Source organism: Pituophis catenifer, unplaced genomic scaffold (genome assembly GCF_029215685.1).
Source record: "Pituophis catenifer annectens isolate HBS135680 unplaced genomic scaffold, rPitCat1.0.hap2 SCAF_2, whole genome shotgun sequence".
Classification (NCBI taxonomy): Eukaryota; Metazoa; Chordata; class Lepidosauria; order Squamata; family Colubridae; genus Pituophis; species Pituophis catenifer.
This window is the reverse complement of record NW_027256882.1, coordinates 198970906-198989199: the sequence shown is the minus strand read 5'-3', so window position 1 is coordinate 198989199 and position 18294 is coordinate 198970906. Positions and strand designations below refer to the sequence as shown.

At 34.3% G+C, this 18294-nt stretch overlaps 1 protein-coding gene across 1 annotated transcript in view; it reads right to left on the bottom strand.

Moving 5' to 3' along the window:
- PAX5 (paired box 5) overlaps window positions 1-18294 on the bottom strand; it is a 239722-nt gene that overhangs the window by 115736 nt on the left and 105692 nt on the right. Inside the window, exon 7 of the mRNA XM_070935434.1 lies at window positions 3200-3329. Coding sequence (XP_070791535.1) covers window positions 3200-3329 — 130 coding nt within the window. The remainder of the gene's footprint in view (window positions 1-3199; window positions 3330-18294) is intronic.

Genomic DNA, 18294 nt, shown 5'->3' with positions numbered 1-18294 from the left:
ATCTCCAGGTCAGTAAAGGTATGTATTTCAAAATGTTTACCACAAATTATGATTGAAATTAACAAATGATTACATGCTTTTATGGGAAAAAAATAAAGTATGATTAAATGAATACTTATTTTTAGAGGTATGTGGATGTTAAATCTGTTTGGATATTTTAAGGATATGAAAACGTTTATATTGATCTGACAGTTTCCCAGTTTTCTTTATCAAAATAACAATTTTCTTATAGAGAAGGGAGTTTTGATTTTCAGATTTAGTTTATCACTGACATATTTTCATATCTCACTGAATAAGTCATTCTTTTCTAAAGTCTTCATGGACACATTTTTATTATTATTTGTTCCCCTTGGTATCTTGGCAGGGGTTTGGATCTATTTTTATTCTGGGTATCTATGACAGGAAATATTTGCCATTAAAGACTGCAAGATATATTTGGAATATATTGAGAAGAAAGATTTTATTTCTAGTCTCGTAATTGATATCTGGAACAATCTGGGATTGAGTGTTGTAGCCAAACAGGGTATTGATACTTTAACTAATAATCTTATAAAGTATTTGCAATATTGCAGGAAGAACTTGAAAACTGATGAATGGAAAGATATCCAATTAAAATGTTTTTTATCAACTGATTAATTGAATGCATTAGCAGCATCTGAAACTCCTAAATATTATGATTTGTCACCCTTATTACATTATTAGTATGAACTTAAGAACATTAAAATTTAATTAATCATTAAATTATATTATTGTTATTATTGAAGGATTACCTATGTAAGATTCTAAAGCTATTATTGTTTTAATTGACAGGATTATTATAACAAAGAAAGAAAACTGAGTTGTAATACTTTATGTAAATTAATCATTTAGTTTTAAATGATGTCTTTGTCTGATTGCCTCTTGATCTCCTGATATATTTGTAGTGTACTAAACACTTAAGATACTTACTAAAGACTGGATGCCAACATTAAAATGTTGGAAATTTGAAATTTTAAATAGTGGAAAGAACTTTAGTACACATTTTGAGCCTGTCCCATTGATGTTCCATTTTGGTTCAATGTAATTCAGTTTCTCAATTCAACATTGAGAAGAGAAAATAAAACATAAAGAAGTTAGTGTAATGTTATACCATAAATTTATACCATAAATTTAGAACTTAACGATGTATGAAGAATCTAGATTTCCAGTGGACTGTAGTTAAAATCACTGCTTTCTTTATCGAAATGAGTCTGCTAAACCAGATTTTAAATCTCAGATTGTTGATCTGTGTTTACTTTCTATTTGTCAATTGATTTTATATCAATTAAAGAAAAACCTACCAATTTTCATTTTCTGTATAGTCAAGATATAATTTGTTGCCTAGAAACTCAGTTTATTTTCTCTTTAAATATATAATCTAATACATATTATTAATTGATATTATCTATGTATTTTTTCCTTTTTTGTTTTTTATATTTCAGTATCTTTTTGTCTTTGTATCTTTTTGTTATATTAAGAGACATAGAATACTATATTTACAAAATAAAATAAGAAATTAATAATAAAAAAATTTTAAAATCAATAATTAAAAAGTAAAATTACAAACAATTTATCAGATACAGTAGGAGCTAAAAATGCTACTGCAAATTAGAATAAACACCTATCAAAACAGCTAAAACAAATCTTCAGTTAGAGTTGCTGTGTTGATAAATAATCTTCCCCTTCCTGAGTGGAGGATTGAATAGAATAGGCACAGTGCAGAAAATTGTGGGGTAAAACAATCTTCAGTTAGAGTTGCTGTGTTGATAAATAATCTTCCCCTTCCTGAGTGGAGGATTGAATAGAATAGGCACAGTGCAGAAAATTGTGGGGTATGTGTTTATTTGTTTTGAACAAGATGGCATGAAACTTAGTTATACCCATTGAACAAATTTAGTTCTAGGTCTCATGCAAAGAATTTGTATACAATCCATCCATCCCGTGTACTAAAATAGGAAGCTACAGAAAAAGGTCACTCCTGTTCAGCAGAGACAGGAGTAGAAAACCGGATTGGATCAATTCACATGCTGTCTTCCAGGCAGCAAAATGACCTCTACAGACAAGGACATATATTCCTATGTTGCTTCTCCCAGTGCTGCAGCCACTAAGTTTATGCAGCACCCTGGGAATCCGTCATTTAGTTTGCCTGGAAAGTCTTCGAGCAATGGCTTCATTCTTCCCTCATTCTAGGGGTAAGGATGGAATGAAGCTTCAGACAGCCTCCGTTCAAGCAGACCAGTAAAGTCTTCATTCCACAACTTCCTTCCTTCCTTCCTTCCTTCCTTCCTTCCTTCCTTCCTTCCTTCCTTCCTTCCTTCCTTCCTTCCTTTCTTTCTCACAAGAAAGAATTCCTATAAGGAGTCACCAAGAGTGATGGGGCTTTCTTTTGGTCCTTTGGATATCTCTTTGGTCCCTTCCATCTTTCCCATTCAGGTATATTTTTTTTAAACAGATAGGGACATATTTCTTTCATTCTTTTTGATGGGTCAAACCACAAAGAAGTTAGTGCTTCAATTGTGTGTTGCTAGACTTTTTGGGAATTTTGTTTCTTAATAAGGTGCTTTCACAATTTAAAGGCATAATTTCTGATGCCCAGATAAGCTTTGTGCTGCATATGGTCCCTCAAGCATTAATTGTTCATTTCTATTGTAATTACAACAAAGTTATTTTTCTTGCCATGGTGTATCTCACAAATACAAAGCAATTATTCATAGAAATAATAAACAGGTAGAACATCTATATAGAATGCAAGCTACTAAGGTCTCTGGATGCCTTCAGTATCATGGCTTTCATTTTATTTTTAAAAAACTAGCATTTGTTCAATTCATATCGCAAACCTTATACACTATATCTGTGATGGCGAACCTATGGAACAAGTGTCAAAGGTGGCATGCAGAGCCCTCTCTGTGGGCAAGCACGCTATCACCAGCTAGTCTTCGCGCAAAGACCAGCTGGCCAGCACACATGCGCGCAACGGAACCCAGAAGAGCAGTTGGCCATCATGCTCATGCGCACTGGCCAGCTGCTTTCTTCCGGGTTCTGGTATTCCTGTGCGCACGCATGCATACACGTGCGCTCCAGTTTCAGCACTCGGTGCCAAAAAGGTTAGCCATCACTGCACTATATCATCACAAGCATCAGTTTTGACATACATTCTTTTTAAAGTATCTAGTTTTCTTACCTGTCACAATAGGATATGATTGTGGTCCTGGGACACTGGCACCTATATCTGTTGATGTAGGGCTTGTTAAATTGGCCTTCATTTCGTCTAATCCACCAGCTAGTGATGTCATGGCTGAATATTCTGTTGACTGAGTTCAAAGAAAAATGAGATCATTTAGTAACATTTCCCATATATTAAATTCTAATATATGATGAAACCAAGTTAAGTGGTTCATTCCTACATTGGCAGTGAAGGCCCTGGTGGGGTCATAATGGTAATAATGGTGATTTTATATCTGGCGATTGATTTTACTGTTCAGATGCAGCGTGAAATGAAACAGTTTGAAACTATGGTGAGATGTTATGACAACATGAATCCTGCAAACTTCAGTTATTGGATTAACCAAAAAAAAATTAGTTTCTCAGATTATTTGCTGGACAAATCACCAGCAATTTCTAATGTGAATCACAAGGTAATCTCAAAAAAATACTTCTAATTATTGGGAGGGGAGCAGGGGAATCTCTGTATTGCTTCTACAAGCTTGAAGGTTTTGACAGTTTCTTTCTATAAAGCCATGAATTATTAAGCATGACCATGATATTTTTGCTTTGTTTAATGATGCACTAGAAGTGTTTTTTAAATAGTTTTTTAACTGCAATGCATCCTTTGTTGGACTGCCCATTATAGAATTACCATTTAACAAGTTCCCAAACAAGAAAAGTATTGTGAGACTCGAACACTTTAATCTTAGAATATGTCCTCATTACAGTATAATGCATTAAAATAAAATTGCATTTCACAATTATAGTGCATCTTACAAGTATATAAAAAGTTGATAAATGTAAACTGATTCCTTCAAATAATGAACAGGTGGCAATCTATTGCCAAGCAGAAAATTAATATTAGAACCAATAAAGAAATTAGCAAGCCAACTATATACATGACTGTAACAATTATCAAGCAAGATGCAGACTGCCCTGTTTACCTGACCTTTTGGTTAATGGTTTGTGTTGCATTAATTATGTTTGTCTTTGGCTATAGTTAGAGTTGTTTCTTGTGATTTATTGGTTGCAGATATCACTTTGATTTTTTTTTTAGCTGTTGTTTTGGGTATGTCTGTATTTAAGCAATGACCTTAAGGATGTGCCACTGTTGTATTTTTGTTTTATCTTCTCATGCAGGACAGCAGCATAAAATATTTAAATAAGTATAAAATAGCTCAGAGAAAAGCTAACAAGCTCCTCCTGTGCAAGGCAGTATTGAAAAAAACTGTCTTGGTTTAAAATGACATAGATGTGCATTCCCTTGCATGTTTCCCTGGAAATTAAACTCCTTATTTCAAAGGGATATTAAAAGAAAAATGGTAGTATATACATACTTAGAGGTATATAGGCAGCAATGTATTTATCTCTGGACTTTTATCCCAAACTGCCCACTCTGTTCAGAAGGGAGGATACTGTAGAACAATCCCTTGTTTTATAATTCCATCTTTTATTTTCATTGTGATTTCTTTAAAAATGCATTAATGATTTGTAACACTTCAGTTTTTTATTGGGGTAAATTGGAATCACCAATGTGCAGCTGATACTTTGGCCAGACTGTTTTAATGACCACCTATTACCCACAGAGCATAAAACAAAATGCTCTTAGCATTTGTAGGATTCTTCTCTTCAGAAATGTATTTTTAAAATAAATAAAGATAACAAGCCTGTCCATTTGTTTGTTAATAAGAATGTATGCTATATTTATTATTTGTAATCGGATACAACTCGGTTGCAGCTTGAAGTGAATCCTAACTCCAGGTGATGTAGGCAATTTTGGACATGTTTTGTTTGTTTCTTTTGATATTTTGTTTTCTCTTATTCACTGAAGGCATGTCTGATGTCCCAAATCATAATTCTGCTGCCCACTCCCCAGTTTGTCTTCCAGCTCTTCATTGAAGTATAAATGCAGCCATAGCCCAACGGAGGACAAAATCAGATTTTTTTTTCTGTTTGTTGATGTAAAATAGCCTGTTGCAATCCATCTTTTTTTATACAAGTAGTCCTTGACTTACAACCATTCATTTAGTGACTGTTCAAAATTACAACAATACTGAAAGAAAGTGATTGATGACCATTTCTCACACTGAAGACCACTACAGCATCTCCATGGTCATGTGATCAAAATTCAGATTTATTTATGAGGGTTGCAATGTCCTGAGGTCATGTGATGCTTTTTTGCGACCTTCTGACAAGCAAAGTCAATGGGGAAGTCAGATTCACTTAATAACTGTGTTACTAATTTAATAAACTGTAGTGATTAACAACAGTGGCAAGGAAGGTGGGGCAAAAGTCACAATAATTCTCTTGCTTAGCAACGGAAAGTTTGGACTCAATTGTGGTCATAAGTTGAGGACTACAAGTAGACCAGCCTGGAAATAGCCAGGCTGGTCTACTTTTTCTAAAGATTCTAAAGATCTCACAGTCATTCAATACAGGAGTCATATAGTCTGGTGCTTGAGGTTGTCTATACAGAGAAATTATGAATTTATATAGAGAAATTATGAATAAAGGCCAATATATGTGTCCCAGGATAATGTTGCTATCATGATAATGATAGTGTTAATGTTAATGTTGATAAACTGTGGATCGTTGTGTCTCTAAGAGAGAAAGGAGAAAGAATAGATATATAAAGCTCTAGAGAAGAAACACATATCCCTGAGGCAGATAAGGATATGTATATGCATTTTTTAACAATTTAAAGACAATTCTTCTAGCAGCACAAGGTGCACATGCTTACATGCCTGTCATGCTAGTTCTTTCTGAAGTAAACAACTTTATGCAATGCACAGAAAAGGGGTGAGAAAGAATGTAAAGAGATGAAATAAGAAAAATTAGAGGAAATATAGCTAAATCTAGTTTGCACCAATACCATCCTTATATCTCTACACACCTCTCCATTTTGGCAAGCTATCTTTCCTTCAACTACATCCGTTTGCTGCCTTTTGTTCTTTGAACTCGCTTTATTTTTGTGGACTTTGTCAACTCTGTTCAACCTCTAGTTTCTTGGTCCTCCCCTTCCTTTGAACCCATTCCGTCTTCCTTCACATATTCGTTTTGCTGTGCTAGCCTTGTTCATTCTATCATTCTAAATCACCTTAATGTACTTTTGCATTTAATTCACATTTCAACCAGCACAGAATCATTCTTGATCCTCTCATTTCTTGAATCGCCACTCACTGTTCTTAATGTTACCAAATCCTGCTGCATTTAAATTGCTTGTATGTTTTGCCCGACATAACCAAGTCTCATTTCCACAGAACTAACTGGGTAGAAGTTTGCTCTTTCAACATTCATTTCTCCCAACAGATGGTATCTTCCCACCAGCTTTCTACCAGCATTGGCATAATTTAAAAATTCTCCATCCATTTTCCTATCTTTAATAAACATTCTACTGAGGTATGTAAACACAAATTTATTTCCTCTAGTTTTTGTCATTTATGTATAGCTCATAATCCTTCACCTTTTCTTCCTGTTTAACATATCTATCTAACTCTTTGATACATTAATTTTCAGATTCATACTTCACTTTGCATCATCAGTCTAACATTCCCTACAAATTATTCAGCTTCTCAGCCAGCAATCTGCCATCATCTTTATGTGCCCTAACCAAAACACTTCTTATATCACTACAAATATTTCTTATACATTTTTCCATAAATAGATCAACAAGGGGACATCACATATCCTTGTTTTTCTACCTAGTCAATGCTGAATTGTTTATTAACCATTCTATTTATTCCCATTCATGTTTTACTTCCATCCTTTTCTATTCTACTGGCATTCGGCAATCAAATTTCAAATCCACAGCTGGGGAAAACATTCCATAATTTAAATCTATTCATTTCGGTTCTTTTGTTTAATCATCATACACCAAGTTTTCTTTTTTGCATTCATATGTTCTCAATGACCTGTTGAAGAACAGAAACTGGTCTGGCATAAAACTGTACTGTACTTCCCAGATTTTTTTTTCTACCTCTTGAACACTTTTAGTCAGATTTTAGTCAAACACGTAACCAGGCCCACTAATCCCCTTGTAAATTTTGTAATGCCGATGTAATTTTGAACATTGAGCTATTGGAAGTCAAGTGGCATACATGTTTAATATATAACTATGATTACATCACTAACATTCCTATTCCAACCTCTAAAATAATCGTTCTAGCAGTTCCTCAATTCAGTTTCGTCCCATATTATTTCATCACTTTTCTTTTAAATTCCATTCAGATTTCCAAGAAAATTGCACTGCATCTTCACTGCCTCTTTTAATTTTAATTAGTCATTGCTTTTTTTGCTACTTGTTTTTTCTTTTACATATCATGGAGTCTTTCTCTCTGATCCCCATTTTCACAGGAGTCATTCTATTATTTGCATTTTTCCTCATCCATCTGATCATCCCACCAAGGATCTCTTTTCAAACATTCCTACATTAATATTCAGAAAATTCTGTGATACTCTGATGTTACTGAGTGACCTCAACAGCATGTCTGTTCCAATGTTCCCTTATTTGCTTTATTAGTAGTTTCTAATATTTCTTCATAATATTTATAATATTTTTTCTAATATTTTTTCATAAAGTATTTGCATTTTCTCTTCCTACAATAATTCAGCTTTCATGCTCATTTTTCATTCTTTCCTTTTTTCCCAAAATTTGATCAAAACTGATCTATCCTATATTCAAAGCTTTTCCCAATATTTCATAATAAACAATGAAATGAATCACACATTTAAATGCATATTCATTCCTCCGCCACATGAAATAACGTATGAATAGATTTATTCTTACATTGTATTCAGAACAAATAGGCTTTTTAAACAGATGCTCATCTAACAGTCAACAGTCTCATTCATGTCCAATCACACTTTTTGATTTCCTATTCTTATTCACCCTTTCATATTTCTTAACTAAACTTTTTCTTCCCTTGCATTCTTTCAGAAGGCTTTATAATTTTTTTCCAAACTCATCTCTCAGTTCTTTCAATCTTAACTTATTGAAGCATTACATTGAACATATTGTCAACTTATGGAATTTTACTTCTATACCCACTCACAACAACTTAGAAGATGCCATTTTATATTTTTAACATACATTTTAGCTTTTTCATTCATAATTAAACCTGCATCTTCATTTGTCTATGGGAATTCATCAACTCTATTCTGTAAGATTAGTTCACATTCGTTCAGAGTTACTATATTCTTCTCCTCTTAATTGCACAGACGTCCAACATACTCATTTTTCTATATCTCATTTCATGTGTGTATCCCTGCTTCTTATGAATTTGCTCCTCCTACTTTCCAAATTGCAATCTTTCTTAAAGTATGGTCATCATGAGGTCAGTCAATAAATATTTACCTTTTTTGCCCATAATGACTTTTGTTACTCAAGACTTTCATATTATGGTTTCTAGTAATATTATGATGCAGACTTGGTTACAGCCTTAGTCATACTTTGCAGTATTCCCTCTGAATGATAAAGACAATATATTTTTTTTAATTTCAGCACACATTAATACAAAGAAAACCAACCCCCATTTTATCCCAAGTGTGTTTATACTATTTTCTGCAAGCTAGGATCTCTACCATAACTACTGTACTTCACAGTCAACTTATTGTCACCTGTATCTCAGTAAATCATAGAAACATTCAATGTACTGATATATACATGGGGTTCCAAGCAAGACCAGAAGGTCATTCACCAAAATCTGACTACAGAATCAGAAACTAATCAGAATGGATTAATTCCAGCTTAAAACTAAGCTGGTCTGATTAGTTGTAGTGCATCAGATCTAGTCCTCAAAACATGTTCGGAAGTCTATATATATATTCTTTCAGCACTAAACAGGCAACCTTTCTCTGAAAGGCATGAAAACACTCATGAGAATGGGAATATACTTAGGAGTGACATTAATCAAGCAAAATGCTGCACTGATTTAAACATCAAAAGAGAAGATGCACAGAGCTAACTACATTTTTATAAAAATAGCTTGGGCATTCTTATGCTTAAAACTTAAAAGACTCTTCTGGAGAGCTGACACAAGGGGGAGCAGTAACATCATTCAAGGGGGTCCAAGGCTCAAATAGTTTAGCTGGGGAGGTTCTGACACCCTCCCCACCACCACCACCCAAAAAAAAAATCTGGAGAAGTTGGCAATGTCTTCTCCAGATCATGTGACATAGCAATATAACCATGATTCCAAGTCAGAAACAATGTTCATGTTACAAACTGCATTTTAGCAACTGTTTTATTATTTGGGAACATATAATAGCATTTTTAAAATATTGCAAAATTCCAATTAAAATATTGAAAACCCCATTTAAGAATTATCCCTATTTCCTTTTTTTCCTGCTATTAAGTATAAGCATACTTCCAACATAGAAATTCCATTTTTAAACTATTTCTCTGAAAAGATCAAAGTGGCATATACAATGTAAAACATTAACCATGTTCAGAAAAATTAAATCATCAAAGGTAGTTTTAAATGTTATATGGGAAATACATTTTTACATTTTAAATCTCAGTGTGATTTGTCTGTTTCTTATTTAGGATTCATGACTGCCAGATTCAGCAAATATAATCTTTATGTTTCAGACCATATGAGAAATTACCATATGTAATTTCACATATTCACACAAATACTTTACATTTTAAAAACATGCCCATTAAATTCAAGGACTCATTTAATATCACCTTTATTTGGGCCTTAGATATTTTAAATATACGTAAGTTTGGGGGGGGTGGAAAAAATAATAGAATCACAGTGTCAAACCCCTCATCACCCTAAAGTGATAATCTCACATTTAATACATGCAGCTTTTTCCACGTGGTGCTTTCCAAGTGTGACTCCCACACTATCTAATCCACACATATTCCCAATACATTTGAAGGGCACCAGATTGGCAATCCATAAATTATGGAACTAACTTTTTAAAGGAAATGCTATACTATCGTAGTGGATTGAATTAGAAGTTGTAGGTCAGCTCTACAAGCCAACAGCATCAATGCTGACTATCTGGAGTCAGCATTAGTCTGTAGCATATATTTAATGTATTTTTGACACTAAGGAACAGTTTGGAATGTAATCAAAAAGGAAGGAAGAATTGGCTGTCCTCTACAGATTGAAAATATTAAACCTTATAATCCCAAATGACTTGACCCAGTCATTTTCTGTATGTTAAGGTAAGTAAAATACTGAAGAATATTAAAGATGTGGAATAGGTAAATCTTGACCCAAATCTTGACCCATTATTCCAGGAATTCCTCAAGCTTATTCAGTTTAACTTAAAACAAGTAGATTCAAAAGATACTTCTATCGGTATTGTTCTTAGGATAGATACTTGCAAAGTATCTTGGAAAACTGATCAGTTAAATTTCTCTCCTGCTTTATCAAAAGATTATAGTACTGCTTGTCAGCTCTGAGAAGAGGCAACGATGGCAGGAAACTAATGCCAAAATTGGCTTGCTTAAACTGCTACAAAATCACTACACACACACACACACAAATAACTGTACCTACTACATTACATTTGCCTACATGTCCTGAATTATGACTCCTTAGTCCCCTTCACATAATGTCCATTCTATTCCCTGTATTTCATTCTCCAACTTCATATGTGAATCTGGTCAGAAAAGCTTTCCTTAGCAGTGTTGCTGTTTTGCATAACCTATTGCCAGCATTTTTTTTTCCCTATTCTGCCAGAAACATTACTTTATGAAACTCTTTTTTCCGTCTCCGCTTCCATTCTGAAGATTATATGCCCTCATGTGGCAGCAGAAAGATAGATCTTGGCTCAGTACATGCTTTCCTAGCATGGTATAATTACAATGCTTTAAAACCTGCAAAGTGTTTGAGAAAAGACAACGCATGACTAAAAAAAAAAAAGAATAGTGGAAAAAGGAAACACAGATGAGGCAGGCTGTTGTTAGCCTTCAGAAGCATCACATAAATAGATTTTGTTTTAGGCACAATCCTTATTAGTGTCAACAAGAGAAATAACTAATATCATTGGAATGGCTAAAATGGCATGGCCAAGAAAAGGAATCTGTAAAGATTGCTCGTAGTAGTCTGGTTCTACAAAAAACTATAGAATAACAGCCACCTTTATTGTTCATCATTAAGATAATGTCCAAAAATAATGCTTTCCGTTCTACCTTTCAGTCATTCTCGGCAAAACTTGAATTTCTCTACAGTCCTTGCCTGCAAAACTATTTCACTTCTTCCCCGATTCTCCTCTATGCAGAAATGTATCACTTCAAGCTGTTATTAGATCTATTTTCAACTGACTTTGTCAAAATGTAATTACTTTTCAAAGAACTGAAGGTAGTATAATAGAAAAAATCACTTACTCTGATGTGCACACATATTCCTTCTTTCCTTCTACCAACTCTAGTCAAGTAACTTTTGTAAAGTTTTGTAGCACTGAATGGCAAAATTTGTTTGATCAAATTTTGGGCAAAAGCAATGAGAAAGGACATCTTGCCTCCAACTCTTTTTTAAAACTATAGTTTTTGTAAGCTAAGCTAAACTTAGTTTGTTTTCAGCTTAATGTGGTGTATGAATGTAAGTACTATATTCTACAAACCGTGGTTTATCTTTTAAAATGTTCCATGAACTTAGCCTGTGTGTAAATGTTTTCGTCAAGCTGTGGTTCTGAGCCTAGACATGATCACAGCAAACCTAACCAGAGAAAATTGTGCTCAAGTCCCAGTGAAATTAATAGGGTGCATGCTAATAAAGATTAGCTTGTTAAATACAATATTAACTATAAGTAACCTAAATTTGTCCATGTAACCCAATATCTCCTTTGTATTCTAGTCATAAAACCATCCATAGGCATTTTGTTCTTTTTGTTGATAGTAGAATTCTGATTGTAAACTAGATAATACATTTTCTCATAGGCAATAATTCACCTAGGAAAAAGGAGGAGTCGCTGTTGAATTGGCAGACTGGAGTCATCTGAAAAACTTTGAGGAGGAGGACAGTTGAAGATTTAAGGTAGATAGAAAACCATAATAGATTGTAAACACCTTTGCCTGTTGAAGGCTGCTGGTTTTAGAGAAGAAAAAAGATGGCAGACCAAAATCAACCCAGCAGTTTTAGCCGAAGATGTGTTAGTTTGAGGGGAACTTGTAATCTTGTAAAATAGAGTGGTTTAGAGAAGAGGGAGGGAGGGAGGGAGAGAGAAAGAGGGAGAGAGAGAGATCAGCCAGTATAATTAGCCTCTTATTTCTAAGTAGGAAGAAGGAATAAAAGGTAGAAATAGCAACATCTACATTAGCTGATACACATGACAAGGTAGACTTTGCCAGAAGCAGGAAGCCTTAAATGACTAGTGAATAATACTTTATTGAGCAATGCTTTCCCAGTTGAAAATAACTCTAGCCTCAGGTTTATTATTCCTATCTTTCTCTTTGCAGTTTATCAGTCAAGCAGGTACAGAGACGGTAATATACATATCTAACACTGGCAAAGGAATGCTGATTAAAATCAAAGGTAGATACCTGTTTCACTTGTTTTGCTGTGTTGTTTTAAAAAAATTCACAAGAGGTATTTGGAGTACTGTATATCAGATTCTATGAACCCACAGAAACCCAAAACATTCTCCAGACTGAAATACATTTTCATTTTTTAATATTTATTTGCGACAAAAAACATCAATTGATCATACACCATTTTGTATTGTATTGTTTTATTGCATTATAGTTATTTTGCTTGTCCTTAATTAGAAATGTTTAAAGGTACTTAAATTCCACCAGAGTTCAATACCAAGAAAGGTGGAATATAATTGTACCATACTTCTTTTAGTATGCTACAATCCTATGCATGTCTACTTAGTAGGAAATCCTGTTGTCCTTTGTGGAATTTACTGCAATAGGGGGGTTGCATGCATTAATACAAAAATAAAACCCTTCATTCAATGGAGAAGAAAATATAAAAATGGGTTGTCAGGAGGACTTTGGGCTAGGTTTTTTGCAGATGTATTTTTTTATGGACATGGGTTGCAGAGCAGGGGATATTTTACTGAACATTTATCAACTGTTAAATGGTGCACTTGATGAAACCGTTTCTCTCGATTCTGCTTCATATGTAGGACTAATATTAACAAATCTGAAAGGGCATGTCTGTATTTGCATGTGTGTAAATACATGAGCTATTTTGCAGAATATCCAATCATGTTATGTTATGAAGATCCAATAATGTTATTAAAAACAGCAATCAATATAATACATTTCTGGACAAGCAATGGAAAAAAAATAGGTTCCTAGATTACTTTGTGGGGTGATCTACAGTCAGTGCAAAGCCACAATAAGTGCCTTCAGAATAATATCAGCTTCAGTTTCAGATAAGAAAGAATTGCTCTGAAAATCCTTGTCAGAGCTTTGACAGTTCATCCAATTCCCCAAATTCTAAAGGTTCATGACCAGTTTATTTCCAGGGGTGTCAAACTCACATCGTCATGGCAGTGTCACATGACATATCAGGACTTTTCCCCCCCTTCACGAAACTGGGCATGGGCATGGCCAGCGCATGACGCATCCGGCCCACGGGCCAGGAGTTTGACAGCGCTGATTTAGGCTCATTTAAAAGATTTACTTCACTTAGGAAGGCATCTAGATGCCTTTTCAAGTATTTTGACAGTAGCGGGAGCTGTCATGTAAGTTGCTTTCTCACTAGGTCTACACAACATCTTGATTACAACAGTATCACCAAGCAAATACTGAAATGACATAAAGCCTGCCCACATTGGATTGGACACAACAATGGTGGGACATTCCCAGATGACAATAGAAATCAGAAGTGGGGAAATGACCATAGTAATTAAATGAAAAATCATTTAAAACTTTGGAAAAATAAAATAAGATACTGCCTTGGATTGGAAACAAAATGGGGTTTGCCTGAAGTGAACTGAAATGTGCAGATTGGTATTCAAAGCATCAAAGCGGCTTCCAAAAAAAAAATTTTTTTTTCTGTGCAGCCCAATAAAAATTGAGTTGCTGGATCAGGCCTAATCCATTTAGTCCCGCAATCTGCTTCTAATATTAGCCATGAAAGAAAATATCCCCTCCGATTTAGTCTCAGCATTAGACTTAGGCTGTCTCTAAACATGATTAGCTGTCATAACTGTTATTGATATTCTAATGATAAGTTCAAGTTTAAACTATAATTCCAATAATAATTCATGTTTTTTTAAAGCCATCTCTGTCCTCATTCTCATTAATACCAAATCACCGTAATACTATCCACATGCTACATCTGAATGAGGCAGTTCAATGGAATTTTATCAAAATATACAAACCACCGCTACACTTGTTTAGCAACTATTGTGTTCTTCTATTAATGCAAAGAATTGTTGCCATTGCTCACTATATTCTTTCCCAAATGGGTTTACAATCAGTTTTATTTTATCTCTCATCTCCATTTCCAGCTTCACCTCTGTCCGTTTTCAATGATACCTTCACCCCAGCTACAGTCATCCTTCCCCTCTATCCGGCTGTAACAATTGCAACTGTTTAATCGCCAACCAGCAGACTCTTTCTATTTCCTGATATAATAAGCTTTGGAGATGGTTACCAGGCGAGCAAATAGGAAAAGGAAAGCTTTTGTCAATAGTCATTGCCCCAATCCTTGCTTTTTATCTCTGATCTATTTACCCGTTTCTTTAAGTTAGTCTGAGTTAATGAAGAAGATTTGTGCAACAGTTCCCAGTGTCCAAAGGCAGGAGATCCCCGAGTTATTTCTTGATACTATTCCAGGAAAAAGGAAGATTTTCAGAGTCCTCTCCTAAAATCCAAATTCAAATTTTTGGAAATTTCAGAAGGAATACAATTTTCACCCATCCTAATTGATAAGATCACTTTCTTCATTCTATAGTAATTAATGGCCTTCATCAAATGAAAATTATATATGCCATTCCATAGATCCTGTAATTGCCGCATGTATTATAATAAATTGGAAAAACCATAATTTATTTTAAAATTTTCAATTATTTTTACAATTTCTACAATTCTACAAAATTGTATACTATAAGGAAATAATGCAGACAAATTATTGTTCATCAGCATGCACCTTTGTAGAATCAAGCCACACATCAAATTAAAATGTGACTTGTTTTTTCAACCGAAAATTGTATTTTTATTTTTTAATCCAACTGTTTACCCTTACATGATGTATTTCAGCAATTGTATCTTCTATATTATGAAAAATTATTTGAGGCTTTAAAAAACAAGTCAGTTTATTATTTTTTTATGCAAGTTTAGGGTTTTAAATTATGAAAATATTCCAATTCCTCTTTAACTTTCATCACTCTTCCTCAAAAACTTTTCCATTTTTACAATATTCCCTCTGCATATAAAATTTAGGGGGTAACTTTAGTGCAAAAATAGGAAGTTTGCTTGTAAATAAAAACAGCAGTGGGCATTACTATAAAGAGCTACAGAAACAGAAGGCATATTACAGTATTGGTGTTAATGGTAATGTGTTAATGAGAAGATCTGTGAATTCTGCATGTTGTATACTGACTGTGCAGACAATGCATTGGTTAAAATATTCAAGTTATGTTTTGCATATTAGCATTTAAGGTAGAAATTGCAAAAACAGAGACTGCTAAGCATCTGACAGGCTGCATTCAAAAGTTCTGCATACCTGACACTAGTGCCCGATTCATATTATTGTCCTAATTCCTTAAATATAAGTGGCATCTGAAAATGTTATTTGTTTCTGCTGGCAATAAGATCTGATATAGCCATGATCAGAATTATACTAAGATACAGTCTACTCTACAACCAAAGAACACACTCCATAATTGGGGAAACTGACCTGTTTCATACCTGAAAAAGTATGAGTCAGGTATTTGGTATCCTAAGAAATTACCTGAAAAATGATTGCCTGGGGTTGCACCAAGTATTGTCTCATCAGCATGGAGCACCACTGCCATAGCATGGAGGAGAAAAAAAACAGAAATATCAGGAGAATAGTTTATTTGCTGTTTTAAGAGTGCAGAGAACTTTAAAAAATGCTTTTAAATTCTATTATTGGAGGCACTCTTTTTTCTGCAATTCCTGCTAAATTCTACATGATGGCAGGACACTGACATGTAGTTAAGTATTGCATGATGATCTAAGGCAGAAGTGCAGCTGTGAAATACATGCTTGGCTCTCTAAAGGTATCTAGGCCTTGTGACAGGAATCTCACTCAAATACAATAGACTGAAGAACTGGTGAAATTCAACAATGTCCATCAGCCATGAATTGTGATTTGCCAGGTGCTTAATTGTGCAAGTAGGCAATGAAGAAATCAAGAGGTTTACCAAGTCTTTGGTAGACTACTATACTTGATTAAAAATAGGCCGCAGTTTGGCTTAGTAAAGCTCAGTTAATGCAGGCCCAGTGTACAAGTTTTTTAAAAAGTCCAAATATTTATAAAATGGGGGTAAAAGTAAGAATAAATGAGATGTTGAAGACATAATTAGGTAGCAAAGTGCTCTTTGGATGCAGCCCTGATCAGTTATTCCTCCACTTAAAAAGATTTCACATAGGAAAGTTAGCAAGACCTCAACAGCAAGATAAGATGCTTGAGAGCGACTACCAGCCATTAACACTATTCTAGGTGTGCTAGACACACTAGAGATCCAACTAAGGGTTATAACTCAGATTTGTACCTTTATAAACTGGTGGGGCTGTTTACAAATCATTCCTGCATACCATGTGATTTACAAAGGTATAATCCATCAGTCAGGTACGGTGGCCTACCAGGTGCCGGATAACTTAATCTTTGTATCTACTGTAAAACAAGCAGCAAAAATACGAGATAAATCAACTCCCTGTAGGGAAGTGGGTTGATGGGTGCATTCTTTGGTTGATTACAATATTTGCACAATGGTTTAGATTCAGAAGGTTGATCAAGAATCTGCTCTGCTTAATAAGCTTCCCTTTGTTCAGCCCCCTTCACCAGGTTTCTGTAGATTGTGGCAACAAAATGCAAATAGAGGTTTCAAAGAAAAGTTATTTATTTCATCACTCAAAATACTCACTAGAACCCACCATTAGGCTGTGCTGATTCAGGTGAATAATAGATATAAGGAATTTAGCTAAAATGGTGAACTCTGGGAAAAGTGCAATTATCTCTCAGTTTCATAATACTGAACACAGTCTCAACCTTCCACACCCCGTGATATAATTCTTTGCTCTTAAAACAATCTCGTACTTTCTATTAGTTCTGGGGGCCTGTTGTTGGGCAGTGCTTACAGCAGTGCTTCTCAATTTCAGCAATGAACTTCTACTCTGAGAAGTTCCTAATCAGTTGGTCTGGAGAATTTGGGGAATTGAAGTTCACACCTCTTAAAGTTGCTGAGATTGCAAAACACTAGCTTAAAAAGTCTTTTGTAATTAAAGTAACATAGAAGGCTCATAAATAAATGCATATATAAATATATGTCTGATGTTTCCAATAATCAGGTCATATCATAGGAACTAAAGCCCATCATATCTGATAATCTAATTATTTATTGTTATTTTGCTCTAAGTGTTTAATAATAAATGTACAGGATTCTGCCAGTTTTAAGCATACAATCAAAGAAAGCACAGAGATGTAAGCACTAAGCATAAATCAACCTAAAAACAAAACAAAAAGTAAGCACATTTTAACTTCCATATACCAACACAGCATGAACTGAAGTTATCCAACAGTGAATCATAACTACAGACACTGAATCAATTGAACCCATATTCATTTATAATTGAGTCATATATTGTTTCATTGCTCTTAAAGTAGAGACAAAAAAAGACATGAAAAATGCAAAAATAAAAATGCATACATTATGTACATTAAAAAAAAGGAAATGAAAGAAGGGAAGGGAAGGGAAGGGAAAGGGGAAAGGAAAAGAAAAGAAAAGAAAGGAAAGGAAAGGAAAGGAAAGGAAAGGAAAGGAAAGGAAAGGAAAGGAAAGGAAAGGAAAGGAAAGGAAAGGAAAGGAAAGGAAAGGAAAGGAAAACTGAATGAGATATTTAATTCTTGCATTATTCCTCATTCACTAACACACCTAGCGGCATTAAACTAGTACAAAATGTTGTCTTTG